Source organism: Aquila chrysaetos, chromosome 4 (genome assembly GCF_900496995.4).
Source record: "Aquila chrysaetos chrysaetos chromosome 4, bAquChr1.4, whole genome shotgun sequence".
Classification (NCBI taxonomy): Eukaryota; Metazoa; Chordata; class Aves; order Accipitriformes; family Accipitridae; genus Aquila; species Aquila chrysaetos.
In genome coordinates this window covers 42584887-42601362 of record NC_044007.1, presented here as the reverse complement: position 1 = coordinate 42601362, position 16476 = coordinate 42584887, and the positions used below count along the sequence as shown (strand labels likewise).

Here is a 16476-nt window from a genome sequence, read left to right as displayed (position 1 = left end):
AGGTAACATCCTCCTAGTGATGTGATGAACCTGAATCTGCCGAGAATCCACAAATCCCACAGCCAGACTCCTTGCTTTCAATTTCCCTCAGCAAAACATGTTTGCAGAGACACTAAGAATGAAAAGCTACTTGCTCTCACAAGAGCTGGAGTTTGATACATATTGCTCATATGTATAATCCACCTCTCTCCTCCTTTGCTCCAGAATCCTGCACACGTAGCATTTCATAGTTAGGTGGAAAAACATGCTCTGCTAGCATAAAAAGGTGAGGAGTCCACAAGACACAGAAACACCACACGGTTATTAGTGGTTGACTTTGTGAACAGTGCAATGTACATATGGACAGCACATTTAGGCAATATCTGGTTTTTAATTAGTAACTTTCATTTCCTGAAGTGTACTGTAAAATGAGCAGAATTTCTGAGGCAGAAAGGACAGTAAGACAAATCTTTTCTTCATCAGTCTGAATTCTAACTCTCATCAATGCATCATAAAAGTAAGGCTATTTTTAACATGCTTGTTTTACTCAGTGTTTCTTGCTCATAAGTAGTAAAGTAGTTCTATGTAAACCTTTCTGCACTGGTAAACCTCACTAATAGTATAGACAAGGGAAATAAAGGTAGTTTCTAGGCCATCATGGGGAAAAAAACCCCACCATTAAAACAAATCACCTTTTCTTCCTTACTGTTCTTCAATTAATTACATGCTAATGCATTTTAGTCTTAGTTTGCAGGTGTTACCAATTGCCAGTAGAGTACTGTGACATGAGGTAGGCTTAGCCAGCATGTGCATAAATAACATACATTTAAGGTATTATCTTCCTTATTCTCATTTTGGATTTACCAAAAGTCAAGGGGGCTTTCAGTTTTCTAAGAGGCCATTGTCACAAAGGGCAAGGCCTCCTCAGCATATGTCCAAAATAAATGGATAGTCCTAAAAGTAATGGGAAAAGTAAAACAAGTCTCTGTAGACACAAGGCAACCTGCCACCCAAGTCAGAGAAGAAAAACATAATGCTGTTACTCAAGCTATGGCCGTAATGATCCCATTCACTTCAGTTCTATCAGCATCAACCCTTTCTGAAATAAACCCAAGAGAAGCTGTGATTATACAATGTAATACCTTTGCTTTTAGTAGCTCATTGTCTTACTTGGCAAGATGTTTGATAGCTCACCTATCCTGGCAGTCTTATGCTTTGGAACTACAACTTTATTCTGCTTAGGAGATGAAAAATTAAAGTTGTTCTTAAAATATTGCACTTAGAAGATACAAAGAATTCTACTATACAGTTGCAGTCATAGTATTAGCTTTTAAAATAAATTAGACAGAAAGTAGATTAGCAGCACAAATACATATTTTACATCCTTCCCCCTCCCTGCCCTGACATCCATAGTCATCTGTGAGTCCTGAGATCACCACCTCCGAAAATTAATATATTTCATTGGTTTTGCACCAACACAGCACATATTTTCATTTCACAAAACTTCCATTTGTATAAATTTGAATCTGTTGTTTCAGGAAACTCTTTAATTCCTCAGCTTACCAGGGAACGGTAATGGCACCAGCAGTACAGCCCTCCTCATGGTTCAGTGAATGGCAGCAAGAAGTCAGGTCCACTAGAGGCTTTCCTGGCTCCCTGCCAAATACATGTGGGTTTTTGGTCTCTTCTTCCCCTGGAACTGCCAATTATTAGTTTGTGATGCAGGATCATATTTAAGGCATTATAACAGACATAACCAAAGGAACTAATTTCAATTAATGTATTTCCATAATGAGATGAAGAGAAAACAGTTCACTGGATTAAAAAAATAGTTTGAGTGAAAGCTGTTGATTAAAAAGCAATTTCCCTAAAAATTGTTACTAATGAGAAGTGAGGCACCTTAAGTTCACAGCTGCTAGAGAAGCAGACTTTTCCCACCACCACGTTTAATAAGGTCCACTTTAGAGTTGCTGGTCTCTGAGTTTTGTGCTTTTTTTCAGTCCTTCTTTGCTCGACCTTTGAAGCTATCCATGACATGGAGGATTCCAAAATAGTCCACAAGGAGAGCAACTACTTTCACTGGTAGGACACTGTAAGGTAGGGGAGTTGAAGAAAAAGAGAAAAAAAAACAAAAACAAAAACACAAAAAACAGAAATCAGAAGAGTTGTTCAGTTTTATCACAGAATTAGTTTTACCTGGCTAATACTGGCAAAGGCAGTATACTCTATAGAATATAGTACCGCTGGTCCTCTCAAAATATCCATTACACTCATTTGGCAGCCTGAGTTATTAGACAGATCAATTTCCCAACCTGGCTTGCAACAGAGTCATAAGTGCCCTAATGCTGGAGCAAGACACCAGATAGGCAGTTACTGAGGAGCAGGCCCAGTCTCTACATCCCACAGTAAAACCGCACCCCAATGGAGTCAGCAAGTCACAGCCAGACATTTCTGTCATTGTTCTGTGGTCCAAGGGTAGACTGAACCCCTAAAAACAAAAAAAAGAGAACTCCAGAAATGCGCAGAGCTTAATGAAAATTCACACCAACAAGTAGAACCCTGGTTGGCACTTTTAGTCAAAAACATAGCTGAAACATCCCTGGACAGAAAAGAGAAAGGAAAACAAGGAAAGGCATAACTTACTGTTTCAAAGTCAACAAAAAATAGGTACTGCGTGGTAAGAGCAATATTTCTTGGTCCTGCCGAACAGCAGTGACTATCTTCTCAGCCACATACTCTGGCTCCAGAGACGGAAACAGATTTGGCCAACTGAAAGAGATTTCTTACTATAATATGAATTGCTTTGGATTCACATTTTACTCAAAGTAAGTCTCCATTTTGCAGTTATTCAACTAAAAGAAGAAATAAATACCACAAATCCTACAAACAAGACCCTTCGTTATGTTAGAGAGTGAGTGGCCATTGTTATTTTCCCTTTGTATGATCTCTCATAAGACAAATCCACATAGTCCTCATATTAAGACACACTAGGCTTTTACACAGCTCCTAAATTTTGTTGTTATATAAGCATACTGAGCAAAGCTATGCCACTGATTTCAGGAAGTGAATGCGGGTTTAGAAACCAGAATGGACAACCGGAGCATTTGGCTTCTGCCGAGGAAGGGACACCAATTAAGTTTCATGTTTCAGCTTAAATGAATAGTAAAGTACTGAGGGCTTTGCCATTTTGGTTGCCCAGTCACTGGATAGCACTGTTAACACCCATCTGAGGTCCTAAAAATAACACAAGCAGAGAAAAGCCTAGCTCATGATTTTCATAAAGGAAGTCGAGTACCTAACATGCTAAACATGCAAGTTGCATAAAAACCTCACAAGAGTTTACTCACTTGGACCTACAGCCATCAAACATTCCTGTGTTTATGATGCAAGGACACACAACTGTGGTTTTAACACCAGTCTTTCCCAGATGTCTCATCTCAAAATAAACTGACTCTGCAAAACCAACTGCTGCAAATTTACTTGCACAGTAATCTGTAAAATAAATAAAACATTAATTGCAGTTAAACATTTTAATTTACTAATTAAACTTTACTAAACAGGTTCAGTGAGTCCTACCACTGAACACGTACACAGGAGTGGTAACAGTTTTTGACAGAGAACAGGGACAAAACTATGCTCTAGTAAGTAAAGTAACTAGCCAAAGTTTGTTGGTTTGGTTTTTTTTTTTTTCTTTTTATGGTATACAACAGCAGCACTATGGTATAGGAAAGATATATACACAGTACCTGCAGGAAATTACTGTCCAATAATAAAATACTTTACAACAGAGGAGGAACTGTGTTCAGGTTTAGGTTACTGATAAAATTTACCTTGATGGGATTCACTCCTTTACTTTCCCTCTCCTAAGTTAATTGTTCTAGACTGGCAGACAGAGGGTTTCTCATTGCACCCCTGCTATCACCTTTCCACTCTCTACTGAACAACAGCAAATGAAATTACCTTTTCATACCAGACCTTATCTTTGAATCCATGCACTAGCTTCTCATGCATCAAGCTTTCAAGACTCTAATACAGTTTCAACTTGAAACTCAATTTGTCTTCATTATCACTGCCTTGAAGCTAGATTTCTTTTACTGCTACATCACCTGTCCTGGTTTTGGCTGGGATAGAGTTGATTGTCTTTCTAGTAGCTGGTATAGTGTTATGTCTTGGATTCAGTATGAGAAGAATGTTGGTAACACACTGATGTTTTCAGTTGTTGCTAAGTAGTGCTTAGACTAAGTCAAGGATTTTTCAGCTTCTCATGCCCAGCCAGCAAGAAGGCTGGAGGAGCACAAGAAGTTGGGAGGGGACACAGCCAGGGCAGCTGACCCAAACTGGGCAAAGGGGTATTCCATACTATGTGACGTCATGTCCAGTATATAAACTGGGGGGAGTGGGGCTGGGAGGATTGCCGCTCAGGAACTAACTGGGCATCAGCCAGCAGGTGGTGAGCAACTGCATTGTGCATCACTTGTTTTGTATATTGCAATCCTTTTACTACTATTATTGTAATTTTATTATTGGTATTTTCATAATTATTTTCTTGCTTTCTGTTCTATTAAACTGTTCTTATCTCAACCCACAAGTTTTACTTTTTTTTCTGATTCTCTCCCCATCCCACTGCGGGGCAGAGGGGGTATGAGTGAACAGCTGCATGGTGGTTAGTTGCTGGCTGAGGTTAAACCACGAGATCACCTTAGTTAATTTTGCTCCCCCTTTGCATACGTTTACCAGAAATGCCTTCTGAGTTTTCCCTAATCTCAACACTTTCTTTCCATCACTGTATGGGTCCTCTTGAATGAATGGCTGAGACAGAGAATGCAGAATGAGATATTGCACCGCTGCCTCCGTACCACACCTGGATTTTAGTAGTTCTTTGAGTTAGGGAAACCTGTACAGGACTCTGCTTTGCTTCAGAACATGCTTGCCCAAAGAAAAAAGAAAAAAAAAAGAAAAAAAGAAAAAAAAAGTGACCTCTTCCACACCAAATACCTGTAGGTTAACTTTAATAACACTGAAATTCTCAGTTTGTAAAGTTCTATATGGCTCCTAGATTCTCCAACTGCCTTGGCAGAAAAACCTGTTTCACAGCACTGCTGAGCATCTGGAAAACTCTTTTGAAAGAAATGGTCTATTTAAGGTCAGCTAGTTTGAAAGTATGACCATTTGCTTTACCTATATGCAAAGACCCAGAAACTCAAAATTAGGACTTTTTTTCCATGAGTATTGATTGCAGAGTTTAAATCAAACTAATTGTCTAAATGAACATTAGCTTTAATACACTACCTGAAAGGCTATTGATTCCCATCAGTCCCGCTACGCTTGCAATACTAACCAAGTGCCCATGGTTAGAGGCCATCATCGCTGGGAGGAAGGCTTTGTAAGTCTGCAATGTAAGTCAGAGTTGCAAAGAAACATTTTACTAAGCAAGCTACACGCTATAATATTTTGAAGGTGTTGTTTTTAAAGAATTTCTCCCTACAGTTTAAATAAGCTTCCCCCCTTCCATTATGGAAGGGGCAGGGTGGGGGGAAGGGTTTGTTGTTTGAATTCTAGCCTTCAACTACTAAGCTGGGACTTCCCAGGGCCCACCAGTACCACTTTCTCAACACTGAAGACAGATGGTAACTTGCTAGTTGTTAAGTTTCTTTTAGCCTAAAGCTCAGCACTGCAATATTTCAAATCACAGCAAATTTTGTAAAATAGCAAAAATTTGAATTTCATGTCTTCATTTAATCTTTGTGATTAAATTTATTTATGAAGAAACTGAAACATGTTTTAATATCTTCTCTGCAATTCTTTATGATAAGAACACCATATAGATGACCTGCCTTCCCTGGAAGGAAGAAAAGGCACATTAAGTTACTCATTTTGGACAAAAGCCCCACTTAATAATAAGAGCATTGTCTGAACATATGGTATTTCTTACTGAAACTATCATAACCACAAAGCAACTAGAACACTAACAGAATTGAACACTTCTCTGTTACTAGAGCAGCAACTTTTAGGCTGGGCCTGCTTCACGTCAATTAATATTGAGCTATTATAACATATGACTAGCTTCAGAATTTAGCAGATGGTAAACTTTAGTTCTTAAGAACATTTCTAAATATGTAGCAGTTTTGCTTCCACCTACCTACTGCAGAAGTTCCCAAAGGATCTATTCTTTCACCCTTTTTTTATTTTACAGACTCCCAGGCATAGAAAGTAATTTCTTGTATCACTTCTGACTGAACTTACAAGGAGCTATACATCCTTGCATATTTTCCTCCGTTCCAAAAGGCAAAATTAACACTGAAAACATGCTGAAAGGATGTTTTAGTATGTATATGCAAAGAACAGGTATTACCCAAAAGTGTGCCATTACGTTCACTTCCAAGGTTTTTTCCACAAGTGAATCTGGAGAATCAATAAGCCTCTTCCCAGTTACGGTACCAGCATTGTTGACTAGGATGCTAACATCGCCAACTTCTTTTTTAACCTAAACAAAAAGCCCCAAGATATTATGTAACAAATACAAAACATGCTTTCCAAGTTTTATACATGAAAACATAAGAAATAGAAATATTGCACATTTCAACTAAGTTGACCTTATTATGCTTGTTACGGATCCAAACACCTCAAGGTTCTTGCACCTTTTAGGAAGCCTTTTTAGAGCTCAGCTTGCAACTGGATTCCTTTGGAGGTGTGGAGCCCAACAGCTCCACACAGACTTCTGCTTTCAGCACCTCTGGTTCTTGCTGCATCTGTTCCAGGTAAGTCTCTATTGCAGAGAGCTCAACTAACACAACAAGTATTTTGCTACAGTAAACCCATCTTAAAACCAATGAGCAATTCTGTTTGTAGGGCCATTTCTATACCATGCAGTGAGGCACAGTACATAAATCCTCCGGCGAGTTCCCCAGAATCAGGTACATCAAATCTATGAGGGCTGCAATACCTAAACTTTCACTTGTGACATTCTTTGCATTATACTCAAATCCTCTAGTGTTTTCCACTGAGCAACTTGAGCACAGAAGCAGTGCTGCCATACGACTTGAAGGCTGAAGCCAGCTTGCACAGTACTTGAGTCTTTTGATAAGCAGAAGGAAAATTGGATTCCCTGTTGGTAGTGTTAATTGCCTACATGCCCAACAGTCCAGGGATTCATCTCTGCCACTGCATGGGGCAGAAGCTACTTAGTAGCATCTTAATATTTCAGATATTTCAAGATTCTTCATGCTGTTTTCCACAAGCTCCACTTCTCCTGACTGCAATTGTTAAACACCGACATGTATTACAGTAGTTTTTCCACTATTGTTAATTTCACTTGCATTCCACAGCACACACATTAAACCAGACTTCCATACAGCTTTCTAGGGAAGCAGATGCATTTTTCTGCCCTCAGTGTGTTGGAATTAGAATGGGCAAACGGTCACTTTCAAGAAGAAGTATTCCTCATATGCACAGGCAGCGAGAAAGACCGCCTGTAAAATTCATTTCCTCCTTACAACCTTTTTATTTATTCAACTATCTTGACTATTTCAAGCAACTTTACAGGTCAGGAACTTAAAAGCTTATATTCCCAAACAAAGAGGTGTTTGGTTTTTGTTGTTGTTGTTGTTGTTTTTTGGTTTTTTTAAGAAGTTTATTTCTCATGAAGACAACCTGAAAGAGCACTGTGTCTCTATTCATATTGACTCTCAGGACAACACAAGAAATGAGAAAACTGTAGGAAGGGTAGTTGTTTGTTATGAAAATTAAACAAAAGTTGTAAGCTTCTAAATAAAGGAAGATTTTAGGACACATGCATTCACAGAAGGCAAAAGCCTTATGAGCTTCTGGGGCTCATGGTAGAGAAGCTTTTTTCTAGTGTATCTGCTTCAATTCTAACACTGTACCAGAATCCTTATAAAATGTCTCCCAGAAAATAAGTTGGCTAAAGAATAATATCTACACATTTAGTTCAGTAAGAGAAAGTATAGTTCTCATTTTAGCTCCAGACTGAGAACTTTCATGAACAGACTCACTTGAAAGAACAACTATAGGCCAGCTGATATCAAGATTTTGTGCCAGCTCTCAAAAGGAGAATGAAAATATTTAATGCAGTATTTGAAGTATGGTTCATTAATCTGATCTATCTGGGAAAAAGCAAATAAGTACTCTATATGTTGTTTAACTTGTGATTTCCAGATCAAGTGCTAAACATGCTGATCAGTAGTTTTGGGAAAACATGTTGTTTTTATGCCCTCTTGCCATACAGTTGCAGATCACAGAACCTCATTTCTTAATGGTGTTTCCTTTGCTGGGTGCCTACACTGACTGAAGAAAGCACAAGCAGACCTGGTAGGTTAGCCTGTATAACAGTAAAAAATTAAAGGATAATTTACCACCTCTCCTTTATTCTAGCTTAAATTCCTCACTTCCTTAAACTTGTTCCAATCTTGTCCATGTTTGTTAACTAAGTAAGGGTTTAAAAAACAGACAGCAGCCTTGGCAGGATTATACAGAACAGCTTTGTATTGGTTTTGTGTGGCAAGGTTTTGGTAGCGGGGGGGGTGTTACAGGGGTGGCTTCTGTAAGAAGCTGCTGGAAGCTTCCCCTGTGTTCGAGAGAGAGCGCCAATGCCAGCCGGCTCTAAGATAGACCCGCCGCTGGCCAAGGCCGAGCCAATCAGTGATAGTGGTAACGCCTCTGTGATAACATTTTTAAGAAGGAAAAAAAGGTTGGGACAGGCAGATTCGGCAGCCGGAGAGAGGAGTGAGAACATGTAAGAGAAACAACCCTGCGGACACCAAGGTCAGTGAAGAAGGAGGGGAGGAGATGCTCCAGGCGCCGGAGCAGAGATTCCCCTGCAGCCCGTGGGGAAGACCATGGTGAGGCAGGCTGTCCCCCTGCAGTCCATGGAGGTCCACGGTGGAGCAGATATCCACCTGTAGCCCGTGGAGGACCCCACGCCGGAGCAGGTGGGTTTCCCGAAGGAGGCTGTGACCCCGTGGGAACCCTGCGCTGGAGCAGGCTCCTGGCAGGACCTGCGGATCTGTGGAGAGAGGAGCCCACGGAGCAGGTTTTCTGGCAGGACTTGTGACCCCGTGGGGGACCCATGCTGGAGCAGTGTGCTCCTGAAGGACTGCACCCCGTGGAAGGGACCCATGCTGGAGCAGTTCGTGAAGAACTGCAGCCCGTGGGAAGGGCCCACGTTGGAGAAGTTTGGGGAGGACTGTCTCCCGTGGGTGGGACCCCACGCTGGAGCAGGGAAGAGTGTGATGAGTCCTCCCCCTGAGGAGGATGAAGCGGCAGAAAACAATGTGTGATGAACTGACCATAAACCCCATCCCCGTCCCCCTGTGCCGCTGGGGGGATTGGTAGAGAAGCCGGGAGTGAAGTTGTGCCCGGGAAGAAGGGAGGGGTGGAGGGAAGGTGTTCTGAGATTCGGTTTTCTTTCTCATTACCCTACTCTGGTTGATTTGTAATAAAGTGAGTTAATTTTCCCCAAGTTGAGTCTGTTTGCCCGTGACAGTAAGTGGTGAGTGATCTCTCCTGTCCTTATCTCGACCCACAAGCTCTTTGTTATATTTTCTCTCCCCTGTCCAGCTGAGGAGGGGGAGTGATAGAACGGCTTTGGTGGGCACCTGGCAACCAGCCAGGGTCAACCCATCACAAGCTTTTATAATAAATTCATCAGCCAGAACCCCTCTCCACCTAGGCTCACACATTCTTGTCTGCCTATTTGCCTTTCAAAATGTTGTCATGTAACAATTTAAATATTTCTGAAGCAGTGCCACATGATCTCCATAAGCAGCCTTAGACAAGTTGTTCTAGTCACCAACCTAAGTAGGTACCCCTCATCACAAGTTTAAAATTGTATGCAGAGACATAGACATAATAATTACTAAACGATGCTTTAATACTGCCTTGTGTCAGATGATCTATCAATTCTGGAAGGCTGGACCAGTACCCCAAATCTACCCTTTGGGGCAAATAAATACCTGAATAAGTGGTCATGCTTCTTTTGTGCAAACAAAAGATGGACAGAGGTGGGGGATGTGGTACATACAGTTTATAACTTGGTGATTGGGGCATTCGGGTCAGATGCGAGAAGGGAAATGAGAACAGAACCTTGATCATCCCATTTCTAACTAGTGGCGAAAACCTCAACAACCTCTTCCTTTACCACCTGTCTCTACTCAGTCTTCCAAAATATATTCACACTTTGGATGGAATTCAAAGCAGATTTGAGTGCCTTCTTGCAACCCAGAAAAATAATTCCAGCTTTACAACATTTTTGTTCATGCTGCTTCCCTACTAACTAGATGTGGTGGCTCCTTCCTCATCAAATTGGCTGTTTTAATTCCCTTCTCTTCTGAGCTCTCCTCTGTGCATGACAGAGCCAAGACACCAGCCCAGGCTTCCACACTCTGCTTTGAGGCCAAGTACAGAAGACCTTTACTAAGCCTTCTCCCTAGCTATTAAGAGGGGTGGGGGCATAATGTCAACTCTCCAGAGCTCTAAACCTCTCCATTTGTGCAGTGCAGCAAAGTATGTTGCAGGTGCTTGTTTTAGTCCTAGGTAAGGCAAGCATTATGGAAACAGCTGATCTGGTTAAACATCTTTTTCAGGTATAAACACTATTTCCTGTTTGTTTCTGCATTTATATTTATGCTTTTCTATCGAAGTTTAGCAGTGAGCAATTCTCACAACTCCCAAACAGCATTCCAAAGCGTCTACTTTCTAAGAACCACAAGCCCCTCCATAACAGCCTATAAGAGGTGGAAGAAAGCACTGGATGTTTTACAGGCAGCATGAAATACCACCAGGAAATGTGCTTCTACTGTTGCTCCTCTGCACAGCAAAGAGGATTCTCAGAGAAGTGGAAAACTGGCTGCAAACTGTCATCTTGACTAACAAGCAAGAAAAAACTGTGGATAAGCAATAAAGTACCATGCAAGAGGGATCCTGGAAGTAAATGTAAGCCCAAATGCAATTTTGCAACATGATAAAGAGGGAAAGGCTTCCATTTCCTCACAAGTAGGAGGATCAAAACCCAGAGTTACTTCTCTCTTTCAAAGCCCTAGATTCTTAAAGTTTAGCTGAACTCGAGGGAAAGAGGGGTAGGTCAAAGAAGGCCACATTCCTTTTGGGGTTGGGCACTTCTGGAACAGGAATATTAGAAATAAATTTTAAGCTATAGCTCTTGATAGCCAAAAGCTGTCCTTCGTGTTGTTGGTACAGGAAAGGAACGAGGACACCACATGTCCAGGGCTTTTTGGTTTTCTTCCTACTGAAGTGACTTTTTCCTAGTCTCTCTGTGTGGCTGATGAAGTACCAGAAGCAGGTATTTAAGGTTCACATACAATTCATTTTGGCTTTGAGATTGTTTTACTGGGCACAAAGTTTTCAACCATATCCTGCCCTGCCTGCATGAATTTAGTTCGCTATAGTCTTGCAAAACTCCAAGTCATTGCATGAAGCTGAATCACCGGGGGGAAAAAACAGAACCTGGAACCGTGCTGCCTCACCTTGCAAAGGCTGACAGTGAACACTATGAGCCAAAGTCTACTATACCGTATTAAGTAAACAGTGGCACCAGGCACTAAAGCTAAAGTCTTTCTGTCACTAATAAGATGGGAAAGTTGTCAGCAGGACATGACGTTTCTGAAATAACAGTAGTAGGGTGTTTTCTTCTATGTGGATCAACAGGAGGATTATTAGTGGATCAGCTGTTAGTGAACTGCTGACAGAAACTTATAAGCGAGGAATCAGGCACAGAGACTCTCTTAACACTTCTTTGCTACTGTCTGCCTCTGTTTTTATCATCCCTAACCTCTGTCACACACATATCTACACCCTCTTCTTTTTATATTTGGCCAGAAAGGCTCTGCTACTGCTTTTCTCCATGGGACTGAAGTGCTAGCCCTTGAGTCCTCAGAACTGAAGGTTAGTTTCTATCTTCTTCATTTCAGTGTCCTTCACATTACAATACTCCCTCCTCCTCCTCCACTCCTCCCAGTTCAGTGGGAAGCAGTTACAGGCCTGCAGCGAGACACGTGCAACTGCTCTGCGGGGATGGCAGATGTGCAACTCAGCTGGCATAACAGAGCTGCAAGGGGGACCAAGGGTGATTAGCATTACAGCATTACCAGAATACAAAACCAATAGTACCAGCCTCTAACAAGCTGCAAGTCATGCACAAGCTTCACTTATCAGAAAATTTGTTCTAGTCATTTTTGCACAGATAGAAAAATGCAGAAGGCTAGAGCTTCTTAAACAGCACCAAAAGAGGAACATTATTTCAGCCAACAGATGTTCCTGAAGACAGCTGAATTTTTTTTTTTTTTTTTTTTTTTTTTTTTAAGAATTCATCCTCAGGCAAACACTCACTGTGGAAACTTTCTAGTCCAACAGTTAAGTTTAGCAACATTTTAAGCAAATGAGAACAGGTTGTTATAATGGAAACTGTTAAGCATTTTTAGTTTTTGGCAATTCTACTAGTCTGCCCAAAATATCTAACCACATGCTATATTTACAAAGCTCTTCAGAAAGGAAAGTAAGAAGTATAAGACTTTAAGATACATTTATTAATTCTGATAAAGTGAGTCTGCAAAAATCTATTCATAGCCATGGAATTATTTAAAAATTGCCTAAAGAGTTAATCATTTTTACAATGTATGGTCTTTAGGGTTTACTTTTGGTAAAAGACTGCCAGAACTTGAAATACTGCTTTAGCTTCAATAAATTAATTTTCTGCACTTCACCAGCAAGTGCTTGCTCAGTAACTGAATGAATGAGAAGCTACCCATCTAAATTAGCTACTGAAAGAGAGAACCAGCTTTTTATTTTTAAGAGAACAGAGGTATACAAGTCAACTCTAAAAAACAGTATTCTTGAAATGGGTAGCATGTGAAATACATTCTGAATTAATTAACTTTAATCTCTTGTTTTGAAGTCACTAAAACTTATCATACATGCATGCACTCATCTTAGAATAGTGTCAAAGCCACAAATAAAGATACTTTACCTGATCAGCTACTCTGTAGACCTCCTGCCTTTTGCTACAGTCACAGATGTAACAGTGTACTCTCACTGCTCCATTTTCTCTGGCCAGTCTACTTGTCTCCTGGAGCCCCTCTTGATTAATGTCCCAGAGAACCACTGTGGCTCCAAGGCTGGCAAACTTTAAAGACAAGAATCTTCCAACGCCACTTCCTGCTCCTGTTATTAATACTATTTCACCACTAACATTCTTCTTCCATCTAGGCACAACCAAGAACACTAGTGACTCCAGCAAGTAATAAAGAGAAAGTGCAATGACTTTCAATGTTTCCAGGAGGAAGTTCATCTTCAGGCTGTTTCTTCAGATACCTGATGAAAGAAAATGTTTACCAGATAGAATAAACCATAAAGAGAGAAAATGCAGACATCAGTATTTCAAAATTGAAAAGCATTTTCAGATCCATTCTAAATATTTTCTCTAGCCTGCTTCTGCATGGTGTTTCAAAAAAATACATATGCTTACATCTGCACATCTGACCCATTCGTCCTGTTTCTGCATCATCTCCAGGTTGCTCCTACTCTTCTCCAGAATGCAGCACAATTGATTTACCATTGGGCAGAGGCAGGAAACACCTGCCCTCAACTGCTTTAGAAATTCCCCACCCCTCCCATCATGGGTTTCCATCTCTGCTCTGACAGAACATGGACTCAAAAACCAGAATCAAAAAAGTGATAGTTGCCCCTTGAGCACCTTAAGCAAAAACGCATGGCAATTGCAAACCAAAACTTATGGCTTGATCAAACAACTTTAGTGCTCACAAGCTAGTACTTCAGGTCAGGAAAAATTCTCCTTTTAGGACCATGACTTTTTTTGCTTTGTAGGCACTCCTCGTCATCAAGAAATCATATGCAGACCAAGTCACAGTCTCAACCCTGCTGAAAAACTGTCAGCATAGGGAGCTTCAGAATACAATATGCTTATAAATCTCCAAAACACACCAGGTAAGTTACTGGCTGTCACTACTAGCTTTTCAACTACCAGTACTACCATTATTGAGGAAAGCCTGCTTTTGCAATTGAACAGAGTGTTTTGTTTAGCAACGCATTGCAAAGCTGTTGGCTTTCTTCTGTTCGCCTCCCTGGATTAAGCAAATGTCAAGGGCCTGAATCATACCATCTCATGTATGTGTTTAACTTCACAGTCTGTACTCATCACAGTAATGCTGACATCGAGCAGGCATTTAAGTCCTTGAAAGAATGTCATTTATTTCCCAGTATACAAATGCTATGGAATAAATGCACCCTTGGTCAAAGCAGGTTTTAATCTTTGACTAACTACAGTATGAAGGATTAATATCTTCCTTCCTAGCTAAAGGTAGAGCACGCTGGCACTTACACTTCAACCTTTAGCACTACAAACCCAGTTTGATCACATCTCTTAGTTAACATTGCTATCTATGTGTATAGGTAATCATGTTTGACAAGTGCCAAGAGATAAGTTACTTAGATCTCTGCTACTCTGAGCAAAGTTCATGAAACTTAGCATGTGGACATACCCATGTTATCATAAGTCTCAGGTTTTGTACATGGGAAACAAGGCCAGCCCTGAAAAGGGATAGGCCACTGCTAGAACAGTGCAAGCTATTTCAGAAACTTTTCTGGCAGAAGCATAGTGGGTAGGGAAACAAGCTCTTCTTTCTGAAGAAGAGTCACAGGGTGAATGTTTTCTGTTCTTTGTTCCCTTTAAAATGGGACAAAATGTATGCAGAGGTTCTGGCACAGACAAAAGGCAGTAGCACCAGTAAGAAATGGAACAACTCAAAACAGCACAGCAACATTTTTCTAGAGCCAATATTGACATCTCCTGTAATAAGCTCTCATAGCTATAGAACTACTACAAATATAAGCAAAACCAGAGTAATACAGGAAAAGTGTTATTAAAATTTCATGTACATCAAAAAACCAGCAAGTTTTTGGAAACACAAGTTCCTCGCTGGGTCTAAAACAGAAGCAACATATCTTTAAAATAAATGAAGTTGCTGAATTTAACTTGATTACACTAACTCAATGCACTTAACGCAACATCCTCCATTTGCGTGAAAGGAGATTGGCATCTCTGGAGTAGATAAGGATGTTACATTAAATGCCTATGGAAAGCAATTGCCTTCGAAGTATAGTACACAATTTGACCTAAACCCAGTTTAGAACTTACGTCAGTAATTTATTAAGTAAAATAATCACATATTAGGCTTGCACAGGAGAGAGGCACACTGTATCTCAGAGAAGTACTGACTTTCTCTTAGAGAAGTAGAGTTGGTTTAGGCATACAGACCACAGGAGACTTTCTGCTAGAACACCAACTCCACATCCTTCAATGAGGTGCTTAATTTCCACTGACACATCTCGCCTAACCCAGCTCTGACTGGGCCAAGAGTCCTCCATTCTCACTGGCTCACTGCATTAGTACTGCTAATTACACCTGCTACTGTGACCAACCACATCCATATGGACAATTAAATCAGCCAACACACTTGGCTGATTTTGGCTCCTCAACTAAAGTGAGCAAGGATCTACTTGCAGATGAATTAACCAAGGGTACCTTTGGCACACATAAGATCTCGGATCCCTTCTGATGCCAGGTATTATTTAACATACTACACTCACACAGACGTAAGCGTGGAGGCCTTTTATACTGTAGTGACGTAGCAAAGGTTTTACAATGGCTCATCAGACAGATTTCTTTTCAAGCGCAGACAGCTTTGCCAGCGCAGACTTTTTGGTACATGTGCTAACGCTGAACAGCCGGGTGGCTCTTGCAGTCTGTCTGTGCTCACAAAACTCAAGGAGAGAATCGAGGCTGGCATCTGAACCTCAAAACACCTCTGTGCTAGCCAAAGGGATTAACGGTTGATCACGCACTCACCTGAGCAGAGTTTGGCAAGCACACCTTTGCTCACTGCATCTGGAGGGTTGCGACCCTCCCAAAACCACAGTGGTCCTGTAGCCAGGGCGGTCCAAGGACTGAGGTGTAGCAACACCTTCCTCACCGCCTGGAAGGCGCCAGACAACCTTACCCTCACTTAGCACACCTCGGCCGCTAACCCAATTAGCATCATTAAAAAACCCCACCAAACCCCACCACAGGCGTTTTTCTGCTGCGGTGACCAGCTCCCCGTCCCCTCTCGGGCCCGCCTCCCCGCTCCCCGCAGAGCGGGACCTGCCCTCGCAGGGGCGAGAAGAGGCTCCGGCAGGAGGCTGCAGCCGCGGCTGCCCCCGCCGAGCGCCCTGTCCCGGCGCCCGCCCAGCCCAAAACGCCCCCGGCACCGGCGTCCCGGCCGCGGGTACCTCCGCCTGCCGGGCTGAAGAACGGAGAGGGCACCTCCGCCCGCCCCACCACGGCGCGGCGGCGGCTCCGGGGTGAGTGACGGAGGGAGAGCAGGGGAACCGGCGGCGGGCAGCGCGGCAGGGCCCAGCCTTTATGCCGGCAGCCCGCCCCGCCGCGGGGCTGACCGGATGCGCGGG

General features: G+C 41.8%; 1 protein-coding gene across 5 annotated transcripts; it reads right to left on the bottom strand.

Moving 5' to 3' along the window:
* Positions 1-350: 350 nt before the first annotated feature.
* LOC115340575 (epidermal retinol dehydrogenase 2-like) lies at positions 351-16448 on the bottom strand. 5 transcript variants are annotated; one of them, XM_041123163.1, is made up of 9 exons: positions 16300-16448; positions 15613-15792; positions 15554-15580; positions 12980-13323; positions 6332-6463; positions 5269-5368; positions 3327-3471; positions 2623-2748; positions 351-2069 (listed from the first exon to the last, which is right to left on the bottom strand). In XM_041123163.1, exons 4-9 carry the CDS (start codon positions 13298-13300, stop codon positions 1976-1978), a joined length of 918 nt encoding a protein of 305 aa, XP_040979097.1. In that variant the 5' UTR covers positions 13301-13323; positions 15554-15580; positions 15613-15792; positions 16300-16448; the 3' UTR covers positions 351-1975. The 5 variants fall into 5 exon arrangements, with proteins under 5 accessions (XP_040979097.1, XP_040979098.1, XP_029868217.1 ...); XM_041123164.1 differs by lacking the exon at positions 15554-15580 and having other exon boundaries at positions 15619-15792; XM_030012357.1 differs by lacking the exons at positions 15554-15580; positions 15613-15792.
* Positions 16449-16476: the final 28 nt, after the last annotated feature.